The sequence below is a fragment of the Neodiprion pinetum genome, chromosome 6 (genome assembly GCF_021155775.2).
Source record: "Neodiprion pinetum isolate iyNeoPine1 chromosome 6, iyNeoPine1.2, whole genome shotgun sequence".
NCBI lineage: Eukaryota > Metazoa > Arthropoda > Insecta > Hymenoptera > Diprionidae > Neodiprion > Neodiprion pinetum.
In genome coordinates this window covers 25828361-25850912 of record NC_060237.1, presented here as the reverse complement: position 1 = coordinate 25850912, position 22552 = coordinate 25828361, and the positions used below count along the sequence as shown (strand labels likewise).

The 22552-nt window shown below is 43.4% G+C and overlaps 3 protein-coding genes and 1 long non-coding RNA gene across 5 annotated transcripts; 3 read left to right on the top strand and 1 right to left on the bottom strand.

Moving 5' to 3' along the window:
- The first annotated feature begins 210 nt into the window (after window positions 1-210).
- On the top strand, window positions 211-2536 carry LOC124221296 (zinc carboxypeptidase-like). 2 transcript variants are annotated; one of them, XM_046631165.2, is made up of 9 exons: window positions 211-268; window positions 385-538; window positions 672-902; window positions 986-1130; window positions 1246-1406; window positions 1491-1578; window positions 1702-1907; window positions 1990-2074; window positions 2174-2536. In XM_046631165.2, the coding sequence occupies exons 3-9, from the start codon at window positions 720-722 to the stop codon at window positions 2383-2385; spliced, it is 1080 nt and encodes a 359-aa protein (XP_046487121.1). In that variant the 5' UTR covers window positions 211-268; window positions 385-538; window positions 672-719; the 3' UTR covers window positions 2386-2536. The 2 variants fall into 2 exon arrangements, with proteins under 2 accessions (XP_046487121.1, XP_046487120.1); XM_046631164.1 differs by lacking the exon at window positions 211-268 and having other exon boundaries at window positions 334-538.
- A 1723-nt stretch (window positions 2537-4259) lies between these two features.
- Window positions 4260-5895, bottom strand: LOC124221530 (uncharacterized). The gene is made up of 2 exons (XR_006883837.2): window positions 5176-5895; window positions 4260-4934 (listed from the first exon to the last, which is right to left on the bottom strand). It is a non-coding gene; the product is annotated as an uncharacterized lncRNA (long non-coding RNA).
- A 3600-nt stretch (window positions 5896-9495) lies between these two features.
- On the top strand, window positions 9496-12503 carry LOC124221537 (mediator of RNA polymerase II transcription subunit 15). The gene is made up of 2 exons (XM_046631651.2): window positions 9496-9887; window positions 10079-12503. The coding sequence occupies exons 1-2, from the start codon at window positions 9873-9875 to the stop codon at window positions 12188-12190; spliced, it is 2127 nt and encodes a 708-aa protein (XP_046487607.1). The 5' UTR covers window positions 9496-9872; the 3' UTR covers window positions 12191-12503.
- A 6736-nt stretch (window positions 12504-19239) lies between these two features.
- On the top strand, window positions 19240-21904 carry LOC124221538 (uncharacterized). Its single transcript, XM_046631652.2, has 2 exons — window positions 19240-19392; window positions 19778-21904. The coding sequence occupies exons 1-2, from the start codon at window positions 19381-19383 to the stop codon at window positions 21410-21412; spliced, it is 1647 nt and encodes a 548-aa protein (XP_046487608.1). The 5' UTR covers window positions 19240-19380; the 3' UTR covers window positions 21413-21904.
- Window positions 21905-22552: the final 648 nt, after the last annotated feature.

Genomic DNA, 22552 nt, shown 5'->3' with positions numbered 1-22552 from the left:
ACTTCTCAGAAAGTAATCTAAACATTGCCGACAGTTTTTCATCGTATTTTACTAGTCGCGAAAGTCTATACCCCCACATACTGAAAAGAGGATACACCAGCCGCGGTGTGTGTTTACAAATAAATCAACATACACAACATTCATAAATCAAGAGATACTGACGATAACATAAGTTTATCTGAACAATGTCTCCGATGATTATTGACTTTAGCTTGGCTTAAAATGGTAGCAGCGGATAGGATTAATGACCAGCGATTTGTGTCAAGTGGTGAGTGAATTTTACGATACCATAATTACGTCGTATGTATAAAAGAAGCATCTGCTGGTCCTAAATGGCCAGTTCCAGCTTTCAAGCTCAACGATGAAAGCCATCCCTCTTTTCAGCGTCGCTTGCGCGGTTCTAATTGTTGGAGTTGCTTTGCCCACTCCCGAGGAAGGCTACAAACGTTACGATGGACACAAAGTCTACAGAGTTACCGCATCGACCAGAGAGCATCTGAATCTTCTAAAATTCATCGAGGACCAGGCCAAAGAAGGTGTAAGTGACTTGAAAGAAGCACACTGCTTATGATAGCGATAATTGCTTGCTCATCCTGCGCTAGAACGCGCTTCTGGATACGAAGTATATGAATGAGGGTAAAGATAATAATGACTGCGCACGATTACCGTAGATTTTGTTCTGGACGTCGGCAGGCGCGCTTAATTCCGACGTGGACGTGATGGTATCTCCCGAACGAGAGGATGAAATACTCTCGACTTTCGAAAGCGTGGGCATATCCTACAAGACTTTGATCGAGGACGTGCAGACTTTGGTCGAAAATGAAAACCCTGAAATTGGATGGTCACTGCGGGCCGACGAGGCAACTTCGTTAAACTGGACCGCGTATCACCGTCTCGACGTCGTACGTATGCTAAAATCAAATATTCGCGACAAATGTTCACTGTATATTACCGCAATACATCTTTGGTGCCTGTGATATTGTAGATATACAATTGGCTCGACGAATTAGCGGAGACTTATCCAGACCTCGTGGAGGTGATCGTTATTGGAAATTCGTACGAGGGTCGATTAATAAAGGGGATCAAGATCACGTTCGATGAAGATAATCCTGGAATTTTCATCGAAGGAGGTACGTACGAACGATTATAATCCGTAGCGATCCTCGCTTCGTGATTTACAAGCAGCCGACTCAAATTCGCCTAACTAATTTACAACCTGTTAACGTTCCGCCAAAAAATCTCTAGGCATCCATGCTCGCGAGTGGATAACTCCAGCCACCGTCACCTATCTGACGAACGAAATCCTGACGTCTACAAACGACGCGTTCAACCTGATCGCCAGGGCTCATAACTGGTTTATATTTCCAAGTACAAATCCCGATGGTTATGAATACACTCATACAACGGTTGGTCACCTCAATGCTTATTAGTGGTGGATACCTTCTCCAGTTTGGTACTGATACAAATTTTGTCAAATATATTTATTACAGAACAGGATGTGGCGAAAAACGAGACAACCGTACGACAATGACTGTTGGGGTGCCGACCCGAACAGAAACTGGGACTATTACTGGCTAGGTAATCATCAGAACTTGTCTTACGTTCTATTCGAACACTCGATTCTTCTCCGAACATGATAAGTGTGACGGCGCAGGTAATTTAGGTTGTTGAATAAGCGGACGAGATATTTTTTCTTCTTAGCCAACGGCGGAGCTAGCAACAATTCCTGCAGCGAGACTTACGCTGGTTCCGAACCATTTTCCGAGGTTGAGGTCAAGGCGTTGGCGGACTACATCGCCACGGTTAGCGATAAATTTTATATTTATTTGAGTATACACAGTTACAGCCAGCTGATTTTACTGCCGTACGGATACACCTACGATCATTTGGACAACTATGAGGAAGCTGTAAGTATTATATAATACTCGCGATGACTTTTACCAGCGCGGTTTTTTAAGTGCAAGAGCCATGATAATGACATTCTTGCAGATGCATGTCGGGGAAATTGCGGCCGCGGCTTTGGCCAGAAGATATGGTACCGAGTACATCGTAGGATCGACTGCCGAAGCAATTTGTAAGCGCGACGTGATCGCATACCTTAATTCATAGACTGATTGAAGGGAAGAAACCATTCGTCGTGAATTTTGAACTATCGATTGCGGTTTTTTTTCAGATGTTGCCAGTGGTAGCAGTACCGACTACGTGAAAGCAATCCACAAAACTCCGATTGTCTATTGCTACGAATTCAGGGACACTGGGACCTACGGATTCCTGCTTCCTGCGGAACAGATTATCCCCAATTCTCTTGAATTTATTGATTCGCTCATTGCGGTAATTGGCGAAACCAGAAATCTCGGGTACCCGGAAATTCATACTATCGGTTAACTCGAACTTCCTGGAATCCATTCGGATCGCAACGACCATGATTATCCTACCGATCTGTTGTTACATTAGACATTTAAAAATAAATTGTTTTAAATAGCATGAAGAAGTGTACAGTTACGTATCTTATTTTAACATTGATATTTGAAGAAAACCTATGACAACATAAGTTATTCACACTTGAGTTCCTTCTTTTTTCCCATCTTTGAACCAAAATGGCAACTGGAGTTTTAGTGATACGGCTTTCCAGAAAACGAAATTGATAGCTATGTACATCCAGTTATCAACACGTAACGCTGACATGATGCAAATATTAATTAGGATAATGGTATCTCTTGCTACATTCCAAGATAATACCCAAAATATAATTGACATTTGATTTTACCTGATTAGTATCACACCTGGCGTGTAACTCGCCAAAATAACCATATTATCGACTCAGACAGTCTTGGCTAGCGCCTGTCACGTCGCGAAGCCCCAATTCGTGACAATGATGATTCATCTATAAACAAACATTCCTCACATTGATCTATGATATCTGTCCCACGTATTGTACAAATAAACAAACGTTATACTCGTCGTAAAATACACAAAAGAGCCTATCTGCGGTAAAACTTCGAAACCATCAAAGTTTCTTAAGTTATCAAAGGACGTTGGCTTAGCGCTGTCGTAATCTGGACACATGAGATACGGGATTCGTGATTTTTAACGATCGCTGGTTAATGTCTATGACACCTAACTCTGAGTACGTCAAACCTACATCCAGCGGTTGTTAATCACCAGAACTTTTACGTTCTGCTCTATAAAATGGACACTGTATGATTTCATGCGGTCATTTATCACATTCGCAAGAGTCACTCCAGCTTTTCCAAAGACCGAGAGTTATTTCTAAGCTGAGTCTAAATTTAAGTTATCTTCAAACTTGAGCATCTGTTTCGTGGGAATACGGTTACGGGCGTGCACGAGCCTTGATTAATAATGAAATTCCTGAAATTGGAATGGACGGTCATTGCGCCTCGATGAGCTGACCACTTCCTTCGAATTGGATCCTACACATAAAATAGTTCCATAAATAAGCGGACTCATTTTTTCTCAATGAATAGAATCTGCAGTTCTGGTGGACGTCTGATTGGCTCGACGAATAACGACCGACGCATCCAAGATTGGATTGCCAAGTCGTTTTCCCAGCGAAGAGTATTCGCACGCGTCAAGATTATCTTGCGACGAAAGTTATCCTGTGAAATAATCGAAACTGAGACCAATCCCAGGAGTTCGCGTAGTCCTTTGATGATGACCGCATTTCTATTCTTTGGCCGACTGCCCAGAATTGTTCATCATCTTTTTCTTGCGGTGTACTGTGATTGATATGATAAATATTCACACGTGAAATCACCTCTTGAAAATAGTGAAACAAGCAAGAAAAAAGAAAGAAAAACAATTCGTCAACAGAATAGAAATTCAAAGCGAGATTTCTTGCGTAACTCTCTGCGTTGGGTGGAGTCGGCATTTGAATTCTAATCCAAAAGTAGAATGCGTTCATATACGGACCACCGCTGAATTTACGAATACATTTTCTGTCGTCTAAATATTTTGGTCGTGTAATGTAAAATATTTTGGTCGTGTAATGTATTCTCGACGTATGTTACACCTACAATATTAACGTCCGTTCGTCTTCCGTGTGCATACGAAATCGTACATCACGCGATTCGCGATAATAAGTTTGGCAAAAATAATCGCTTAACAAACAACAAACAAGAAACGCGTGGATGTTTCACGACTCGTATACGTTATTTGAACGATACAAAGAAGCCAGAGCGATATACCGAAAAATTGCAAAATCGTTGGCGGTAAAATGCCGTCGCTGATGCGAGTGAATCTCAAGAATTGACAAACCGTTTATTAGTATTCCAGAGCTGCACTCGCGTCAGCTGCGCAATAAACTGACCGGCGAAAACAATTACATTCATTTCAACCAAAGCGACACAATTTCAAGGTAACTCACAAGGTATTTTACGTAATCGGTTTCAAATATTTGCATGCAGATTGGTTGAAAAATCAATAGATAAAAACGTTACGTGATTGCTCGCATTATTATCAACTTATAGAAGGTATTACAGTTTTATATAACTCGAATACTGTACACATGTAGGGTAAATTATTAGTTTCACCCTTTTCTTATATACCTATATTAAATAAAACATTTCCTGACATACTTTAGAATAACTGTATGTACATACATAAATGCCGTATAGTATTGTATCTACCTAAGTCTACCTAAGTGGATCAAGAAAAATATAACGTGTATGGCAATGACAATTGCTGCTGGCATCTGCAATATCCTGGAGATACAAACAGTACTGTATCAGCACATAAGTACCCCGTATTTACAAATGATGAGTAGTTTGAACAGCAAAGATGAAAAACTTGTACTTGTGGGCGCTCAGGATTGTTGCGCATGATCTCTTATTGCCTGCTCTCCGAGAGCTCGACTTTCTTTGTCTTCTGCGAACAAAATCTCACGTTTCGGTTCCAAATCTCCCATTAAAGTGTGCCTGAAACCATAAATAATGAGATGAAACATAACGGATGGAACATCGAAGTGCGGAATAACAATTTGAAAACGTCTCGTCAATCGTTCGAGTCGCATCTGCAGTGAATTTCTTTATCTTGAAAATGGAAACGGTTTTGTGTACAAAACTTATAGGTATGTTAAATGGCGTAAAGTTAGGTTAGGTAACAAATCCTGTTTAAAATCCGGCAGTTTGAATTATCGAATTTAAGAAGACAGCCTACCGAAACGTAAAAGCCGTGTAGGCTCCAACAAGGAAACTGCACATCATAGTTGGGTATCGCAATTTGTAAAACAATTTCGGCGTGCTAGCAGACATTTTACAATATTTTTCAGAGCGTAATATAATTATTCAACTTTGTCACTGGAGCCCGGTGGGTCTCCAAATGCTTACTGCGCATCTGCTCCATCCATAATCGTGGCTGTGTCGAGTATCGACTAACTTTCGACTTCGAGAAACTATTGGTTATATGGTATATGTGTTGAACGGCGATCAATAACCGTCGCAAAGCGCATGCGCCAACGCTCAACCATTAACAGTTCATAAATTCAAATTTACCGCCATTTCAGCAGCAAAAGTCAGACTGATTACGAATCTTAATTTCATTTTTTAAAGGATTCGGAAAGGCAATGGAGTATTAATAAATTTTCAAGAAATCTATTCATAATTGAACAAAAGTTTATTACCTGTGGTTGGAGCTCAAAATCGAGTTATACTTAACAGTAAAACAATCCGATCGGTTGCATCTAAGACAATAGACTGATCAGTTCGGTTGCGACTTGTAGAAGATAATGCAATCATTCCTTGGAGTGCTTTGTGATTACCAAAGTATTATAAAAGACTTTCGATCGTATTTGGAGGATAGCCAAGGCTCTCCGCTTGCTCAACTTTATACGAGAAGGAGGTAATACATGCGCCCAAGTGCTGGGGCACGTGCAGCCTTCCACAAACGCAAATTGTTCACCTACACACAAACAGAACCGCGAAGACTCCACCTCGCAACATGCGTGGCATGAGGTAAACCCGAAGACAATACTCACGCGCACGCAATACCGTCCTGCAACCTCGGTAAGTGTTTAGGAATCAATGCACGGATCGCCAAAGATGATCGAATCGGTATATAAAGACCGCACCGCGGATTCAGAACCATCAAACAGTCTTCAGACCTCCTCATCGACTCATCAGTCAATAAACCAAAACCAACCACCAACATGAAATTCTTCGTTGTAAGTATTCAACACTGCTGAATTTCAATCAACATTGTAGAATTTCAAGTCTCCGATTACCACATACCCAAAAATTAGTGTATAATACATTTGCAATACATATATCTTGAATACTAACCAGTAAAAGCAATTAAATTTCATCCCCAGTCATCAAGGCAGTCTAGATAATCGTTTCCGTTCCTGCAATCATTCGCATAAAAATTCATTATTTCGGTTCCAATATAAACTCTCTGCGATACAAACTGCAGTTCTTTATTTCCACTTACATCAGTGATTCAGTAATTGAAATCATTTCTGTTCCTAATCCGAAACAGTGTCCAAAAGCTCACTATAAATTTGTTTAGCTAAATCGGAACTGAAGTTTGCTACAGTCGTGCACTAAATTGCAGTTCGCTGCTCGTTCGAACGAACTTTCAACGAATTTACTCACACTCGTTCAATTTCAGGCTGTCATGCTCTTGGCCCTCGCCGCCGTCGCTCTGGCCGACACGAAGCCCCAGGAAGTTGAATCCGTGGAGCCATCCAACACCCAAGCGAGGGACAAGCGAGGCGCTTTGGTGGGTGTTGCTGCCTACACGGCGCCTGTTGCCTACAGCGCCTACACCGCGCCTGTAGCACCGGTTGCCGCCTACTCGGCGTACAGCGCATACCCGTACGCTTACTCTGCTTACCCTTACTACTCGGGTGCCTACGCAAGCGCTCCCTACATCGTCGGTTAGAAATCCTTCTGCCGATCTTCGCCCGCTCGAAGACTGACGACGACCCGCGTGAACAATGATATGAATTTCAATTAATCGTTGACAGTTTCGTAATTTCGAAGAAAACCAGGACGCGAACATTTTACAATCGCGACGTGTTCAACCTACTGCAGCTATGATACCTTGTTCTTTTCTCCTCCTTTTCTTCCCACGATCGAAGTGCCGAATGATTTTTATAATAAGCCTTAAGATACATCGGAAGGCGGGCTGATACAGGAAATATGAAAACCATGTTACAACATCTTGATCAGATTGAACCGCAACGACCATTCTACCTGTGTAAACGAAATTGTATTTCAGAAATTGTTAACGATTATTTTACTATGTATTATATTGTAAAATATAAATAAAACAAACATGCATTCCAAAATCTTGAGACTAATTATGTTTATGCTCGTGTATGTTCCTAGCGACCACATCCTAATAATCCACTTTCGATGTCGACGATTTGATTACATTCTTCGACTACAAACTCTACTGCACCGCATGCACCTGCTCATTTTCAGTTCATAAACTGCTTCGCTCGAATGATTTTCAATTACAGAACGTGCACCGCTTATACCTATTACCTCCCGAGATTGAAAGCCAGGATGATTGCTGTACATAATGTAAACTAGACAATAAAACCATCGCCCTTGTTCTACAAGACCGAATGGTCTCATCAAACTCTCTGTGAAACGAAACGATTGATGTTAGAATAAATTATCGCATATTAGTCCTTCCCTTTCTCTAACTGGATAGTACGATCGTTTCTCTCGTCTCGGATCAGGTTTACGCTCGTCACTATTCAACTTTGCAAGTGGTACCCGTAGTAATCTATACAAGTCTGTTCCAAGTCTGATACGGTGTTACAGGAATTCACTAGATACACGGAAATTTTTGTGACATCCGAAAATCTAATAGCCTGCCCAATTTTTCCAGTTTCTATTGCTTCTTTTTTTTCAATTACTTCATTTTTTCTACACCCGACTTATATAATCAAGTATCAAATTTTCCCGACTATCCTTCGTTCCTCAACCAAAGTCATGGTATCTCAATTCCATGCTTTCTTGCCTGCTGATTTCTTTCGCTGCATGACGAAAAAGCCGGTGACAGTACTGCAGTGAGAGTAAAATAGTGAAAAGATGAAGCGACCGTTTGTTTGCGGGAATAAGAAAAAAACGATCTAAATAATCGTCAATAAGATTTTTGCTGATTTCCCAATAAATCGTCAATCGTCAACGATGTTTTCTCAGTACCTACCTCAGGTAAGAGTAACCTTGTTAGAAGCTTTTTTGCACCGCGCAAAAACAGGTATTCTTTATTTTAAAACGGTGCCTTTATTGGAGCTGCGATAAACAATATTGATCTGCAGAACAATTTCATTACACACTTCGACCTAGTCCTCTTCGCAAATCGAGCTCGTTCGGTTCGTCATACGTTCGTGTTGAACCCATGAAGGATCCACGGATATCTATATGTATAGTGACACTGGACGACCACTCCCCGATACGTGCTTACAGAAGCGACGTGTTTCTACGCTGTGTATCAACACTCACCTATATTTGCAGAAGCAGACATTGCACTCGCGCTCCTTTGAATTTGCAACATAACAAAGATAGGTGCGTAATTCATACCGATTGCAAATTCCGCGCAGTCCTTCGCTTTCCACGTAATTCGAAAATTTTATAACCGTGAACAATTGTCACGTGCTTACGCAACGCGAATAATTCCCATGTGAGTTATTCCTGATTCCGTATTCTTCAAGACGTATGAGACTCGTGCAGCTAAAGACTTTCACTGACAAGACGCACTCAATTCGCGCGTGACTCGAATTAGTCAACGACCACGCGACGATCCCACAAGATCGGCACGACCCAAATCAATCAATAACGTCCTAGACTCCGAACACTCTGGATTTTCCATTCCACTCGCTTCATTTTTATTCTCCACTACTCCGCATTACGATAGCGACTTGTATATTTGGGCAAATCTAACATTCAAATTTATGTCAGACAATTCTGACCACATTTTGCAGTACAACTTTAATCTCGAGTGTTTAATCTTCACACGAAACATTCTCACCTTACCCATAAATGTATGGCAGCTCTCTTATTCAGATATCATCAGCTGCGTGTAATAAAACTCTTTTGGTGACCGAGGTGATTTCTAAAGATGAATGTATCATCTCATACTCGGCAATCACAGGTATTCAAAGTAAGACTTGATGACAAAACGGTCTATATCCAAAAACTGAACCAATGCGGAATATTTTATAAAAGGACATTTTACCTTACCAAATTCCATCTTCACCGTAAAATAAAACCCTCGTCACAGTTGCGCTTTAGTGATTTTGGGAGAGATTTAAGCTAGCAAAAATGGTCCCTGCAACGCAGTCGAATAAAAGTGAGAATTCTATCGACTATAGCACCTGTTTCCGGTCACGTGCGACCTCAAAAGTATGCCAATGGATGTTAGAGATTATCGGCTCGAGCGATTTCGTTTTCAAACTGGAATTGTATAAGATGATGAGAGACCGGTCGAATTTCGCGGCCCTTTGGGAGAGAGGATGAAGTTTCGACACCCGCGTCAAACGGCGTCCAGTCTTCGGCTATCTCTAAAATGTAATATTACATTTCGATATGTGTAACACATACAATCCGTAACAGTATTGCCTAAGTACAAGCGATGAAAGCAGGCAAGAAAGTCTATTGTAATTCGTGGACGGTCGTGGCCGACTGTATTTATACATGTGCAGGTATGGCAGTGTCCTTAGTCGACCTCCGTCCGTCCACCCTCTAACTGATAATTATTGGTGCAATACCGCACCAATAGTATCCGAGTGTCCCAATTAAATACCGGAACTTTAAAAAAAAAAAAAACGCACCTCAAACTATTTATCGGTTCCGTTACTGGTGCTAGTGTCAAGTGTCGATTGGATATTACATCGCGGAACCATGAATCTGCTATCGGTAAGTTTTGGCACTAAAACAAGCCCAACAACTGTGAAAAACCTTTCAAAATCAAACACTATGTCACTACCTCTTTCCGCTTCTATCGGCTCAGAATGTTGAGTCTCAATCAGAGCTATCGCACTTTATTCAATTAAAGTGTCAAGTCAAAAGTGTTACCATAATTAACAAATGTTTCTATTCCTTCCTAGATATTCATCGCATTGACTCTTAGTCTGGCTTGCACATTCGCAGAGGAAAGCAAGTCGTCGGACGTGACTAAATTGGAAGTCGTGGATCTGGGTGAAGTGAGCGACGAGTCAGACGTAAAAATCTCCGAATCGCAAAGAAAAAGAGACTCTGGTTACGTGTACAACAGACCGGACCGGCTCACGGCTGGTCAACGATTCAACGGTCACGGTTACCGGCAAGGCTCAAATGGTTACAGAGCCAAAATTGTGTCCAGATACCCCAGCCAGAGTCAGCGACCCTTTACAAGCTACGGGACACCGGTTCAAAGTGAACCTGTCCGGAGACCAAGCACACAGTACTCGGGTCCACAGAGTGGCAGTTTTGGCGGTCATCAGAACCACTTGAGGCCTCAACAAGGTCAGTTCAGCGGTCAGCAAAACCAGCAAAACCAGCAGAACCAGTATTCCTCGGGTCAGTTTGCACAGCAGAGCAACGGATTCTTCAGCCAGAGGGTTCCCAGTCCTGTAAGGCACGTCGATTTCGTCCCGCCCAACCCGATAGCCAGTCAAAATGATCAACCTTTCGGTTCGAACACGGCCCTCTACCTCCCACCACAGAATCAGGAGCTGCCGACGTATTCGACACCGAGTAAATTCCAGGCTGGTCAACAATCGTTCCAGCATCAGATACAGAGCGTAAATTTTCAGCAGCAGGATCAGACCGCAAGCTTTCAGGACCAGAGTTCAAACCAAGGTGTAATTTCCGACGCGGCAAATTTTCTCTCCCAAAATGCCCAGGCCATATCCCAGCTCTACGGGGCACCAGCAACGGACCAAAACTTCGCTCCAAACAACGAAGACTTCTCCGGCGGAAGCAACCAGATTCAGGGGGTGACGGGTCCCTCCTTAGAACACAACAACCAGTTCCAGAATCAGCAGTTTCGGAATGTCCAGTCGGCGCAAAGGTTCCAGGGGTCGTTGCCCTCCTACGCATCGGGCACCCTTGGCCCGGAGGAGTCGCTGGAGCAGATCCAGTCGAAGGAAAAGGACAGGTTGATAGCCGAGCTCCAGACGTTGCTGAGTCAGAGCCAATCGCAGAACGCCGCGAGTGCCGAGCTGATCGGTCAGTACGCCCAGAGCCACGGCAACTACATAGAGAACCAGAAGCTGCTGGCCGCGATAAGCTCGCAACTGCAAAATCAGCAGAAGTACAACAACGGAGGCCAGAACGCGAATCCCGGGGGTAGTTTCGGCCCCGCAAACACGGCCTTCGGTCAGGCGCCCTTCGTTCCCGGCACCAGCACCAGTCCCACTTTCACTCTGGGTTACGGCCTGACCACCCAGCAGACCCCGACGACGACGACGACGACCACGACCACGACCGCTTCCCCGATCCCCCCGTCCCAAAGTCCCGCCGGAAGTTCCCAGTCTGGCTCCTCGGTTCCTGCACCGTCCGCGCCCTCCGCATCAAACCCGAATTTTCCGCAGTACGGGGGCTTCGTGCCTTCCCTGATCGGCAGTCCCGGTTTCGTCGGGGCTTTCCCGAGCTACGGCACCGTCGGCTCGGGATTCGTCCCGGCGCCTGTTCAGCCGGCCGAATCATCCCCGACCCACTTCGGCTTGCCGATCCCCCAGGACCCAAACGCGGCTCAGCAGCCCCAGACTCCGGGATCGTCGCATCATCCCCCTCAGCCAGTGGCGCTCCCTTCGTCACCGAGTTTCGTCACTCGGCCAGCCGCCCTTCCGGTTCAGCCCGTTCATCCGGTTCATCCGCTGCAGCCGGTTCATCCTGTGCAACCGATCGCACCTCTTCATCCGATTTCCACGACTCTCCACGGCGTCCAGCAGTTTCATCCCATCTTGAATCAGCCCCTGCAGCCGGTCGCTTCCCCCGTACATCCGGTTTTGCCTGCGGTCGCTCCGGTTCACACAGCGCCAGTGGCAGCTCATCCGAGTTACGGGATTCAACCGGGCGTCTTCAACCCGTTGCTTTATAAGCCTGTCAAGAATGTTTATCCCGTTTATTATTATCCCAATTTACCGTATCAGGTACAAAAACCGGCGCTTCCCACTTACCCGTGGAGCTATGCACCGTCTTACGCACAGGCGAAACCAGCTCAAATTTGGAAATAAGTTCGCCTAGCGTGTACGTGTACATATGTTTTTGTTGTTTTTTATTGCTTAATATTCGGATATTTTTATATACCTATACCTATTGGTAGAAAAGCAGTTGTTGAGTTTTAATGAGAATGTTTTTATTTATGCATTGTATGTTTATTATATATGTATAGAATACGATAATATAAGTATAAGCGTGTTTGATTGGTAATTCTACATTTTGCGACACGTATTTTTTAACGCACAAATTCCTTCGCTAGTGGAGTTGTAAATACAAAACTTGTATTTATTTTTATAAATAAAATTGTTGTCTATTTCTTTTTATTAACTTTGTCGTATTTTATTTATCGCAGCCGAAACTGATGTTACGCGATTTTAAACTCCCTCGGCGTATAAGGAACTCCTTGAACGAATTTAAATCGTCATTTTGTGTGCAGGTAGAGCCGCGTAAGAATGACGTATATACGTAACTATATCTAAGTGTTAAAACTCTGCGCATGCAGCTCAAACTATAATAATCGAGATCAAAGAAATGCAGAGCGTTACGTAAATGTATGTAATAAAAATGTACGATACATCGCCGAGATTTACAATGAGAACAGAACGATCGTATCTGTATGATGTTATATAGAAAGTCCAGTTGTAACAACTCGATAAAATTATTATAACCTTGGTTAAAAACAATTCTTTCGGATATTTAATAAAATTCAGAAGAGTCGATTCGACGGGTGAAATTTTTTCTGCGAAAGTCATTGTTAATGAGAGAAATGTAATTATAATCGCATTGCAACAAGTTACCGATTTTCTAATTATAAATATTATTCGTACCATATACATTCCTGAATAATCACAATTAATTTTCATATTGCTTGTCGTTCATTGAAGGTGAGTCAAAGTTCAGCGCTTCGGGAAGTGAAGTGAATGCAAATGAATTACCCGGCATGACTCGCCTCCGTGAATGTCAACCGATTAAACTACGGTTGAGATCCAGCTTTTGCGCATAGCCCGAGGCTCGCGAGCAGCGAAATGCGAAATGCGTTCACTTCATACAAATCGGAGCAGCGGTTTGATCGCTCGAGAGGAAAAGGAAATGGGTGAAACATTGACTCGGCCCGCCTGGTACAAACTGCTGCCATTCTCACTTTCATCTGCGGAATGATTTGCAAGAAAATAAATGTATTATTCATAAATGGTACGGCGATCTGTAGGGGGGGGGGGGGGGGGGGAGGGGCGAGGTTGAAATTCCGAATTTAAAAAGTTCCGGAAGCGCTAAATTCCGAATTCTTTGGCGGCGAAACTTGAAGTAAAAAAATGAAACTTTTACGAAATATCAAAGATTCAAATGGTCCGAAACACGACGCTCAAAGTTCCGTAAATGTAAAATTCTGCCGAATGGGCATAACTCCGACAAGTCAAAGAAGTTCCGAAAGTGCGAAAATTTAAAAATATGAAACATCAAAATTCTGAAAGATCAAAGACTTTCAGTTTTTTTGAATTTCTGACTTGGAGAAACTGCAGCACTTTGATCTTTCTGTATATTGGATTTTCGATATGCTGTTTGAGAATATTTTAATTTTCAGAATTTTGCTCTATCGGAACTTTACTTTCCGGAACTTTGGTTTATCGTAACGTGAATTTTCGGAAGCTTGCATTTCGGAACTTTTGAGCCATGGGTTTCCGACCATTCGAAACATTGTTGTTTCGTAAAAATTTGATTTCTTTACTTCAAGTTTCACCACCACATAATTCAAAATTAGGCGCTTTCGGAAGTTTTCAAATTCGAAACTTCAATCCCGCCCCTCTGTGGGCCGAAAATTAATATCACGGTCTTAGAGATAATTTTAACGCGAAACCAGACATTTACGAAGAGGGTACAATCTATCGGTACAATTGCTCCTCGTTTTTCCTCGCTAGAGATTCGCCAAATGATCCCGAGAATCACGAACCATTTGGCTATCGTTGTCCGGAAATTCTTGAGACTTGACTAGCAAACACTGAATGAGCTCAACACACCGAATGCGTTTCGTAATGGCGTAGATTTCGTCTCGCTCTAACTACTGTAAGATGCGAGAGATAATCTGCGTAAGACTTTCTTTCAAAATGTGGCAAGATAAGAGTCTGATTAGGCTAAGTCTAAGGGAGGCGATGAACGATTAATTAGAAATTCTCATTTACCTCGACTGCAGTGCCGTCACCTCTGATTCTTGTGATTCCTGAAAATTCAAATTCACTTTATTCAAAATACAGTTTTTATCGAACGTTGCCATGAATTACGCAGACATGAAAAATTGACATCTATATTCATATACAAATATTCCGGCAAGTTGGTTTTATGTCCGATCAAAAGGATATTCACGTAATATATCCTTCAATTTAAATTAAACGATAGGCCGCAGCATATGTTACGAACACGAAAAATCCAGGCAAGGACGCGACGTTATATGCCGTGAAGAAAGTTCGCATCGGTCGATGCGCGATACCGATCTTGAAACAGGCTAAGGTGATCTAACAGAATTCCTAGAGCAACTAAATGCCAGGATGGAATTTGATAAATTTCACGGCATAACGCGCAACTATTCCATGACGTCAATTTTTCATCGCGAATCGACACGCGTTTTATACATGTCACGTTAATTTCGAGCCATCGATGAAACGATCCAGATAGCAAAATACAAAAAATAATCAAAAAACCGTTCCAAGAAATATCTTACGATCCGTTTTTAGACCTCGAAAAAATATCCACAGGCCCAAAAGAAATCTTTCAGGATTCTTAGACGTCGAAAAAACAAATCACGAAGCATCGTTCAGACGTAATTCTGACAACTTTTAGTTTCGTGCTGTTTAAGGTACAATTTCGTAAATAAAACTGATAATTAGGCGACTGTGCTCGTCGGTGCGAAAATTGATGAACGAAAAATAGAAGACGCCGGATAATAACAGGTTATATTGTTAGCGTTCATGCTGCAGGATTAACTATCTTGTGTCGTGAAAGTGCGGTTCCGTGTACAATCCAACAGCTATCATCTGCATCAGGGCGTTTACTTTGGATTGCAGTGGACCGAGACACCGGTCAAGGATCCGGAGGACTGCATAGGTGCCGATTTTTTCAACGCCGGAGGCTTTCAGCAGCACTTTTGCAAGCGAAGTTCGAAGAAGTCGAAGACGGATTCACTTTCCGCGTTTATCGACCTGAATTTACCTCCTTATTTTGTTCTACTTTTACACACAGGCACGCACACGCTTGCGCACGTGGTAATACCGGTTCTACCGACTATCGTCGCGTTTCATCCCGGCGGACGCAGTCTGGATCTTGGGAAATCTCTCGGGCGAAGAGGTGACCGATCGTTCGAGCCCCTCCTAGATCGCGATCGGAGATCCCTTTCCCTTTTCACTATTTTCGAATACGATTGCGACGCCTCGTTTATTTCACATTTCTATAATCAAGCCGCTTTTGCCAAATCACGCAATGCCCTGTGAGCAAGGCTGTAATAGTCGAATCTAACCGCTGCAGAACCGTTCGAGTGTTGGATAAATAGAGAAAAAGAAGAACCGCGCATTGATAGAACGGATGCGCTGAAAACATCAGTTAGATTTTTGTTCCCTCGCCTCCAATGCCCGCCTTTTAGTTTTATCCCTTTCGACGTGGCACCGGCTGAATTAATGGAGCGTGTAAGTTCCACTGTCTCGGATAATTTTGACCGATCTATACGTGCTGATATATCTATTACATCTTAGATTTGTGGGATTGAATATGGACAACTCGGCACGAAGATCGAAATTAAGCCCTGAGGGCCCGAGAACGATGCCTAAATTATCAAGTTGAATCAAATCCGAGCTAGCGACTGTAATTTGCGAAATAGGAATTTAAACGGCCTTTGGAAGTATAGGCTTTTGACGTGTTTGATAACCGTGTGAAATGGTTTTGATCCCGTGTGAATGCATAAATTCACGTCATTCGAGAGAATGACAGATAGAGAGAAAGAGAAAGAGAAGACATTAGAAGAATTCTAACAAGTATAAGATAAATTATCGTTCACCGAAAGTTTCTCAAAGCACACTTCACCTGCCGTGTGTGATATTGCACCGTGTTATTTTCATGATAATTGAACATAAACTTGAGCTCGTCGCTGTTAAATGTATACGCACTTGCCGTTGGTCGTAATACTAATCGTAAGCGTATTAATAAAACCTTGCCATAGTACAGAATGTTTGTGAATAGATGAGTATCTCTGGAAAGAATAATTACATAATCGCGCACGCAACTAGAGTAATAAATAACACATCGCAAACACTCTCGTCTAATATTTAAATGTTGCAGGCAAAACGGGATATGACAAAAAAATAATTCGTAACGCTTTTTTCTCAAATCCCGTTTCGCTTGTAAGATTCTGCACGTACTCGTATGCATGAAACTACAGTTATAAACAAATATGTGAAATAGTACATGGATGACCTGGATTCTACCGTAGATTCTATTCGAGTGGACAATTTATTCAGGATAGGTAAGAGAATGCGGAGAGTGCACGTCGTGGCAGAGGCTCGTCTTTAAACTTGTTTCGCGTTGCACCAAAATCGGATGTCGACTCGGTTTGTGAACGTGTATATCACCGGGGAGAAAGTGAAACGAAATCAATTGCCTTTTTGATCTTTCTGGATCAACAAGCGAACGGTAAGTATTTGGTCACCTGTTCTGCGACATCGGCGTATCTCAATATCAGACTTGTACAATCTTAGCACCAGTCTGACAAATAATAAGAAGAGGAATCTGCGAGTGCATTGCAGCTTTACAAGCCACCTGAAATAATCATCGACTATGAATCGTAAAAAAAAAAAATACTATATTAACAGGCTTCAACTGCAGGCTAATAGAGAATTTCAAGAGAGTAAAAAAATACACACACACAATTGCTATCGACAATGAGTTTGGAAAGGCAATAAGGACCGCTTTACCGGCGCGAAAGGTGTATGTACGAGGCTTATTAAGTCCACCAAACTATCAAGCTATCATAAAAAAAAAAAAAAAAAAAAAGAAACTAACAATAAGCACGATTATTTACAAGCCCAGATAGCAATAAACCGTCGCCTGGTGCTTATTTTTCTAGTTCATATTACCTTCAGGTATCTATTTATTCGTTGATTTTTGGATTTTGGCGCAAGTAACAAGAAAAATTCCAGTCTTCACCCAATATTAGAATGTTTACAGAATTAAATAGCGAATATCGGTTGTTGTAAAGTGACAGTGTCGAGGCATAAGATATAAAACAAAAAAAAAGAATCTGATCAGAATTTAATGGAACGTGACTTGAATGTTACAATTTTTTGTTCGCCATGAGAGATTAAATATATGTATATGCAATATGTGGCGTCCCGTAAAAAATCTGCGCTCCCACAAAACACCTGACGTTTGATATTTAGAATTGACAATTACATCGTGGAGGTTAATTATACTTTCTAAATAATATCCATGCATGTTCTGGAGGCTTTTTTCACATTTTAACACAATACCCCGAGTGGGAATTTTTGATTAGACTAATTACGTCGGTGTATTTGAATCGTTGGCATTGTCCCATATATCGGCTATATTCATTTAGAGATGTAGCTGTAATACCGCATCACGATGTCGATTATGTACGCGGTCTGGTACCGCAAAGAATTCATTAGCATTTATTCGCGGACATAAGTACATACATACGTACAAACCCGTTTACGTAATTCAATCTCGGAAACTGACTGCGGCATCGGTGAGAAAGATCTGATAACTACGCGATTGTCGTCGACTTGAGGCAAGGTTTTCTTCAATTAGTAATGGAATTGAAATATCGTTTTTCGTCAAAGTGAAAGCGTCATCCATAAAAAGGCGCATTTTTTTTCTGGGATAGGAAAACCGACGATCAACGAAAACGAAAATTTCTAGTAAATCAAGGCCTGAGTAGGAGTTGAAGATTATCCAAACACGTTCAAGTTCAGCGATAAATTTCGTCGCGGCGGAGAAATGCCAAATTTGCGGAATTACAGCCGTGTGAATTTAGTATGCGATAATTTTTCGCCTGAGTGTGTTAAAATGAATGAAAGGAAAAAGAGAAATAAATAAAAAAAAAAAAAAAAAAAACTTGAAAGGAAGAATGAGAAAATAACAGTATCCGAGAATAATTTGAATAAATCTGAGAGAGATTCTCTCGAATTTCTATCGGAGTGAAAATTCATTTAACCGACAAATCTCCAAACGCGGTTGAATACCCGGTTATGGAAATCGAGGCGAAGCTATTCTGCAGTTACCAGGATTTGGTCAGTCGACAAATGTAGTTCTCAATAGTTCAGGATTTACGTTGACAAGAATTTGAAAAAGAGAAATTAACTTCAGGCGAACTTTACCATATAATAATATACCCATCAAATTTAATACGAATTCCGGCATACCTGCAGCTCGCTTTTACTGACTGCGAATCGGAAGTGGAAGTTGGTTCATATCTTCAAGTGGGATGAGTCGCAGGCTATTTTGGCACGGCCACTTTTTACGAATCCCATACTTCCACGATTTGTCACTAAAAAAATAAAACAAGTGTTTGAATCGAATCGTCTCTTCATAGTTACACCCGTAATTTTTACAGCTCGTTAGCATCGACTGTACTGTCTTGAGCTTGAACATCGTCATCCTCAATTCAATATGAAAAAAAAGCTGTGCACATTTACTTAAAGTAACGCTAAACAAAAATGTACAGCTCTCTGTAAAACGAACTGACTGTTTCGGGAATATCGGAACAATTGGCTCTTTTCCAACCTGATATTCCGATCGTTTTCATCCGACGAACGCGAAGCGACTGATGGAGATGATTGAGAAATTTTGTGCATCGTTTTTCACGAGTAACGCGTGCGACGGTTGTCATTTCGACAGATATGAAATTCTCCAAGCACGTAGAGTCTTTTTTCCATCGGATCATGCTCGGATTCAATACCGATCGTCAACAGTCTGGATTCATTGATGTGTATCAGCTCCGGCCTCTCGACTCCCTGCACATTCAGGTATAGCAGCCGGAGAACCAGAGTCGACGCTACCTTCACCTAGACCTTTCTTTCGCCGGCGAGAGGGGATGCGGTATATAAAAGATCTCATCTGAGGTGCAATTCCGTCAGATACCACACCTCAGTACTGATTTGGTGGTCGCACGTTCTCAAGATAATCCCGAAGCCACAGAAACACGATTAAGATGAAACCATTTGTAAGTATTTAGTCAAACTTCGATCGACTGACATTGAACTTCCCGCATTCTTCCGATTACAGTCAATTTTTGCTTGCAACCATTAAACCCGGTTTTGCACGAGCTGTTTCACAGTCGTACCCACGGTTGTTTCAAAACTCGTAAAATTTCAAACCCTACTATGGAATAGCTGTGCTCCTCGTTCTCCAGTGTTACTAGAAAAAGAGCTCGAATATTGGTCGGATCGGTCGATCGGTCCGAGTTCTCGGTCGAACGAGGTCAATCGAAAGTGTAGAGCCGTTATATACGTGTTTTTCGTTCTTCTTTCTCATCCACCGTCAACAAAATCTCCCACAGACACAGACGCGCGCTTACACAAATTAATTCCCACGCCTTATAATTCCAGGTTGTACTCGGTGTCTGCGTCCTGCTTTTAGCAAGCGTAATATCCGAGAAAGTCGAAGGTGGCAAATCGTCCGAGGGGAAAAAGTTTTCATCTACGTCGACGAAAGGGAAGCGAGGAGTGTCGGATGGAGGTTACATCGGAGGTTCGTCCCTCGGAGGATCATCCGGCTACTCATCCTCGCCCATCCAGAGCTTCGGAGGCTACGCGGCTCCCTCGCTAAGCTCGGGATACTCCCTCGGCGGATCGTCCGGCGCCCTTTCCCTGAGTCATGGAAGCTTCCAGGGACTCGGAGGCCTAGGAGGCTTCGGAGGCGGCTACAACCTCGGCGGGCTCAGCCTCGGAGGCGGCGGTGGCGGCTACTCGTTCCCATCGGCGAGCCAAGGCCTCGGAGCTCACGGGCTGTCCTACTCGCTGCCCGGTGCGTCCTCCTTGAGCCTCGGAGGAGGCGGATTCGGAGGCGGCTACGGCGGCGCGCTCATCGCCTCCGCCGGCAAGCAAGGACCCGTCACCTTCGGTCTCCACAGCGGAAGCTACACGCCTCCGGTCTACGCCACCGGCATCCAGGGCCTCTCGGCCTACGGCAACGGCGCGAGCTCCTCGTACAGCCTCCCGATTTCCTCCGGAGCTTCCCTGCACGGCCTCTCATCTTCCGGCGCCTCGAGCTTCGGCCTTCCCGCCTCTTCCGTCGGAAGCTACAACCTCCCCTTGAGCTCGGCCTCCCTCGGCTCGTCCTACAGCTTCCCCTCATCCTCCTCCGGGCACGGAATTTCTCTCGGCTCACTTTCCTCCGGGATCCAGAGCTCTTCGTACAGCCTCCCGTCTTCCTCCGTTTCTTCTCACGGTATATCCGGCAGCTACGGTGCCCCGATTTCCGTCTCCTCGGGCTCGAGCTACAGCTCACCGTCCTCCAGCTACGGCTCACCGTCTTCCAGCTCTTCCCACGGAATCTCATCCAGCTCGTACAGCTACCCATCTTCGTCTAGCTCAAGCTACAGCCTCCCATCTTCTTCGAGCTCATCCCACGGAATATCCTCCAGCTCTTACAGCTTCCCGTCTTCCTCGAGCTCGTCTCACGGACTTTCCTCAGACTCGTCGAGCTACAGCCTCCCCTCGTCGAGCTCGAGCTACAGCTCACCGTCAGCGAGCTACGGCCTCCCCTCGTCGTCCGGTTCCTCTCACGGAATCTCTTCGCTCTCGTCGAGCTACGGCTCGCCCTCTTTCTCCGGTTCATCCGGCGGTTCCGGCTCCATATTGAGTGCCCTTGCGTCTGCCAGCGCCTCGGGATCCTCGTCGGGCTACAACTCCCCTGTAATCTCGTCCTCCTCCCACGGCAGTTCCGACTCCTACAGCCCTTCGTCGTCTCACGTCGGACTCTCCAGCGGCTCCTCCGACAGCTCGAGCTACGGCCTGCCAATTTCATCCGGATCTTACTCCGGCTCCGACGGTGGCTCGTCCTACTCCTCCTACTCGTCGGCACCCTCGAGCTCCTACGGAAGTCCCAGCGATTCGCACGGGGCTTACTCGAGCTTGAGCCCAAGGTACGCGAGCCCCTCCGGAAGGTCGTACGACAGTTACAACGCCGGAAGCAACAAGTACGACACCATCTCGTACTCAAGTCCTGGGGGTAAATATTAGGGGACTGAATAATTGCGAAGAGGCTTGATTATCCGAACTTTTTTCGCTTCGAATCCTGGAGTGAGGGGCATTTCGAGTTCCTCATTCTCATTGACAAACGGTTGACATTGTATTATTGACGGGACGCAGACAGAGCACGAATACCTGGAACAATTGAGACGAGTATAATTATACAGAGTTCATCACGTATTTATAATGTGTAACAGTTTACTTTAAGACATTTTTGTTGCCTATTTATGATATGTTGTTTGATCATCGTTCGATCTTACGGTTCTGTGTAATACGAACGAATGATCTGTGTTGTATAGTTTGTTCATATTATTTTTCTTTTCTTCTTAAGTTTATTTTATACCGCATTGTTTTGTAATAAAAGGAAAATCATCATGAAACAATATGCTTTGTTCTTTATTGTCTTGTCTTTACTGTTTCAATAAGTGTAAAGTCAATTACTCAGCAAGTGCAAGGTAATAAATTGTGAAAAAACAACCAGTACATCATAGATATATTCCAGCGTTTACACCGCTACTCTTCTATAAATTCTTCATCCCATTTCCCGCGCAACGTTTCGAATAAAAAGAAGAAAGAAAACAACGAGCTTCGTGGTATCGGTAAAACTGAACACCAACCGTGAAACTTTCCGTCGTGGTCTGAAGTTTTCACGCTACAATTAGGCGCTTTTTCGACAGATTTAAAAACGAAATTGTACAGCAACATATATTAAGGACCTCAGCGTATAAAAATCACAGGAAAGTCGCGCGGGAAACGGTTTTTGCGAACGTTCGATTAATAAAAAGGAAGAAGTCGTATAACACTTTCAGTTTTCCAGGTGAGCAGGCATAATTGATCAAAGGTAAGTAATAAAGCGTATATATAATACAAGATCTCTCGGACCGGTAGAACTTGCGGTACGAATCACAGAACGATTATAATACGTCGTATAGAACGAAAAGAATTTCCGGCCCGCATTAGCGAGCGAGATGTGAAAGTAATAATATACCCGAGGACCCTGTCTCATACCACGGGGATAGCTGATAGCTTTGTAGAAATAAAGGATCGCCTCGACAAAATTGAGTTCACTTTTACTTCGCTCGGTTTAAGGCTGACCAAGAACGCGTTCTTCCACTGCGGACGGGCAGGGCA

What these genes read in the sequence shown, in the direction of transcription:
- LOC124221296 (XM_046631164.1), top strand. Translation starts at nt 362, where the DNA reads ATGAAAGCCATCCCTCTTTTCAGCGTCGCTTGCGCGGTTCTAATTGTT. An exon ending in ATGAATACACTCATACAACG is followed by an intron (nt 1,407 to 1,490) that starts GTTGGTCACCTC and finishes TATTTATTACAG; the next exon opens with AACAGGATGTGGCGAAAAAC. An exon ending in CTGGGACTATTACTGGCTAG is followed by an intron (nt 1,579 to 1,701) that starts GTAATCATCAGA and finishes TTTTCTTCTTAG; the next exon opens with CCAACGGCGGAGCTAGCAAC.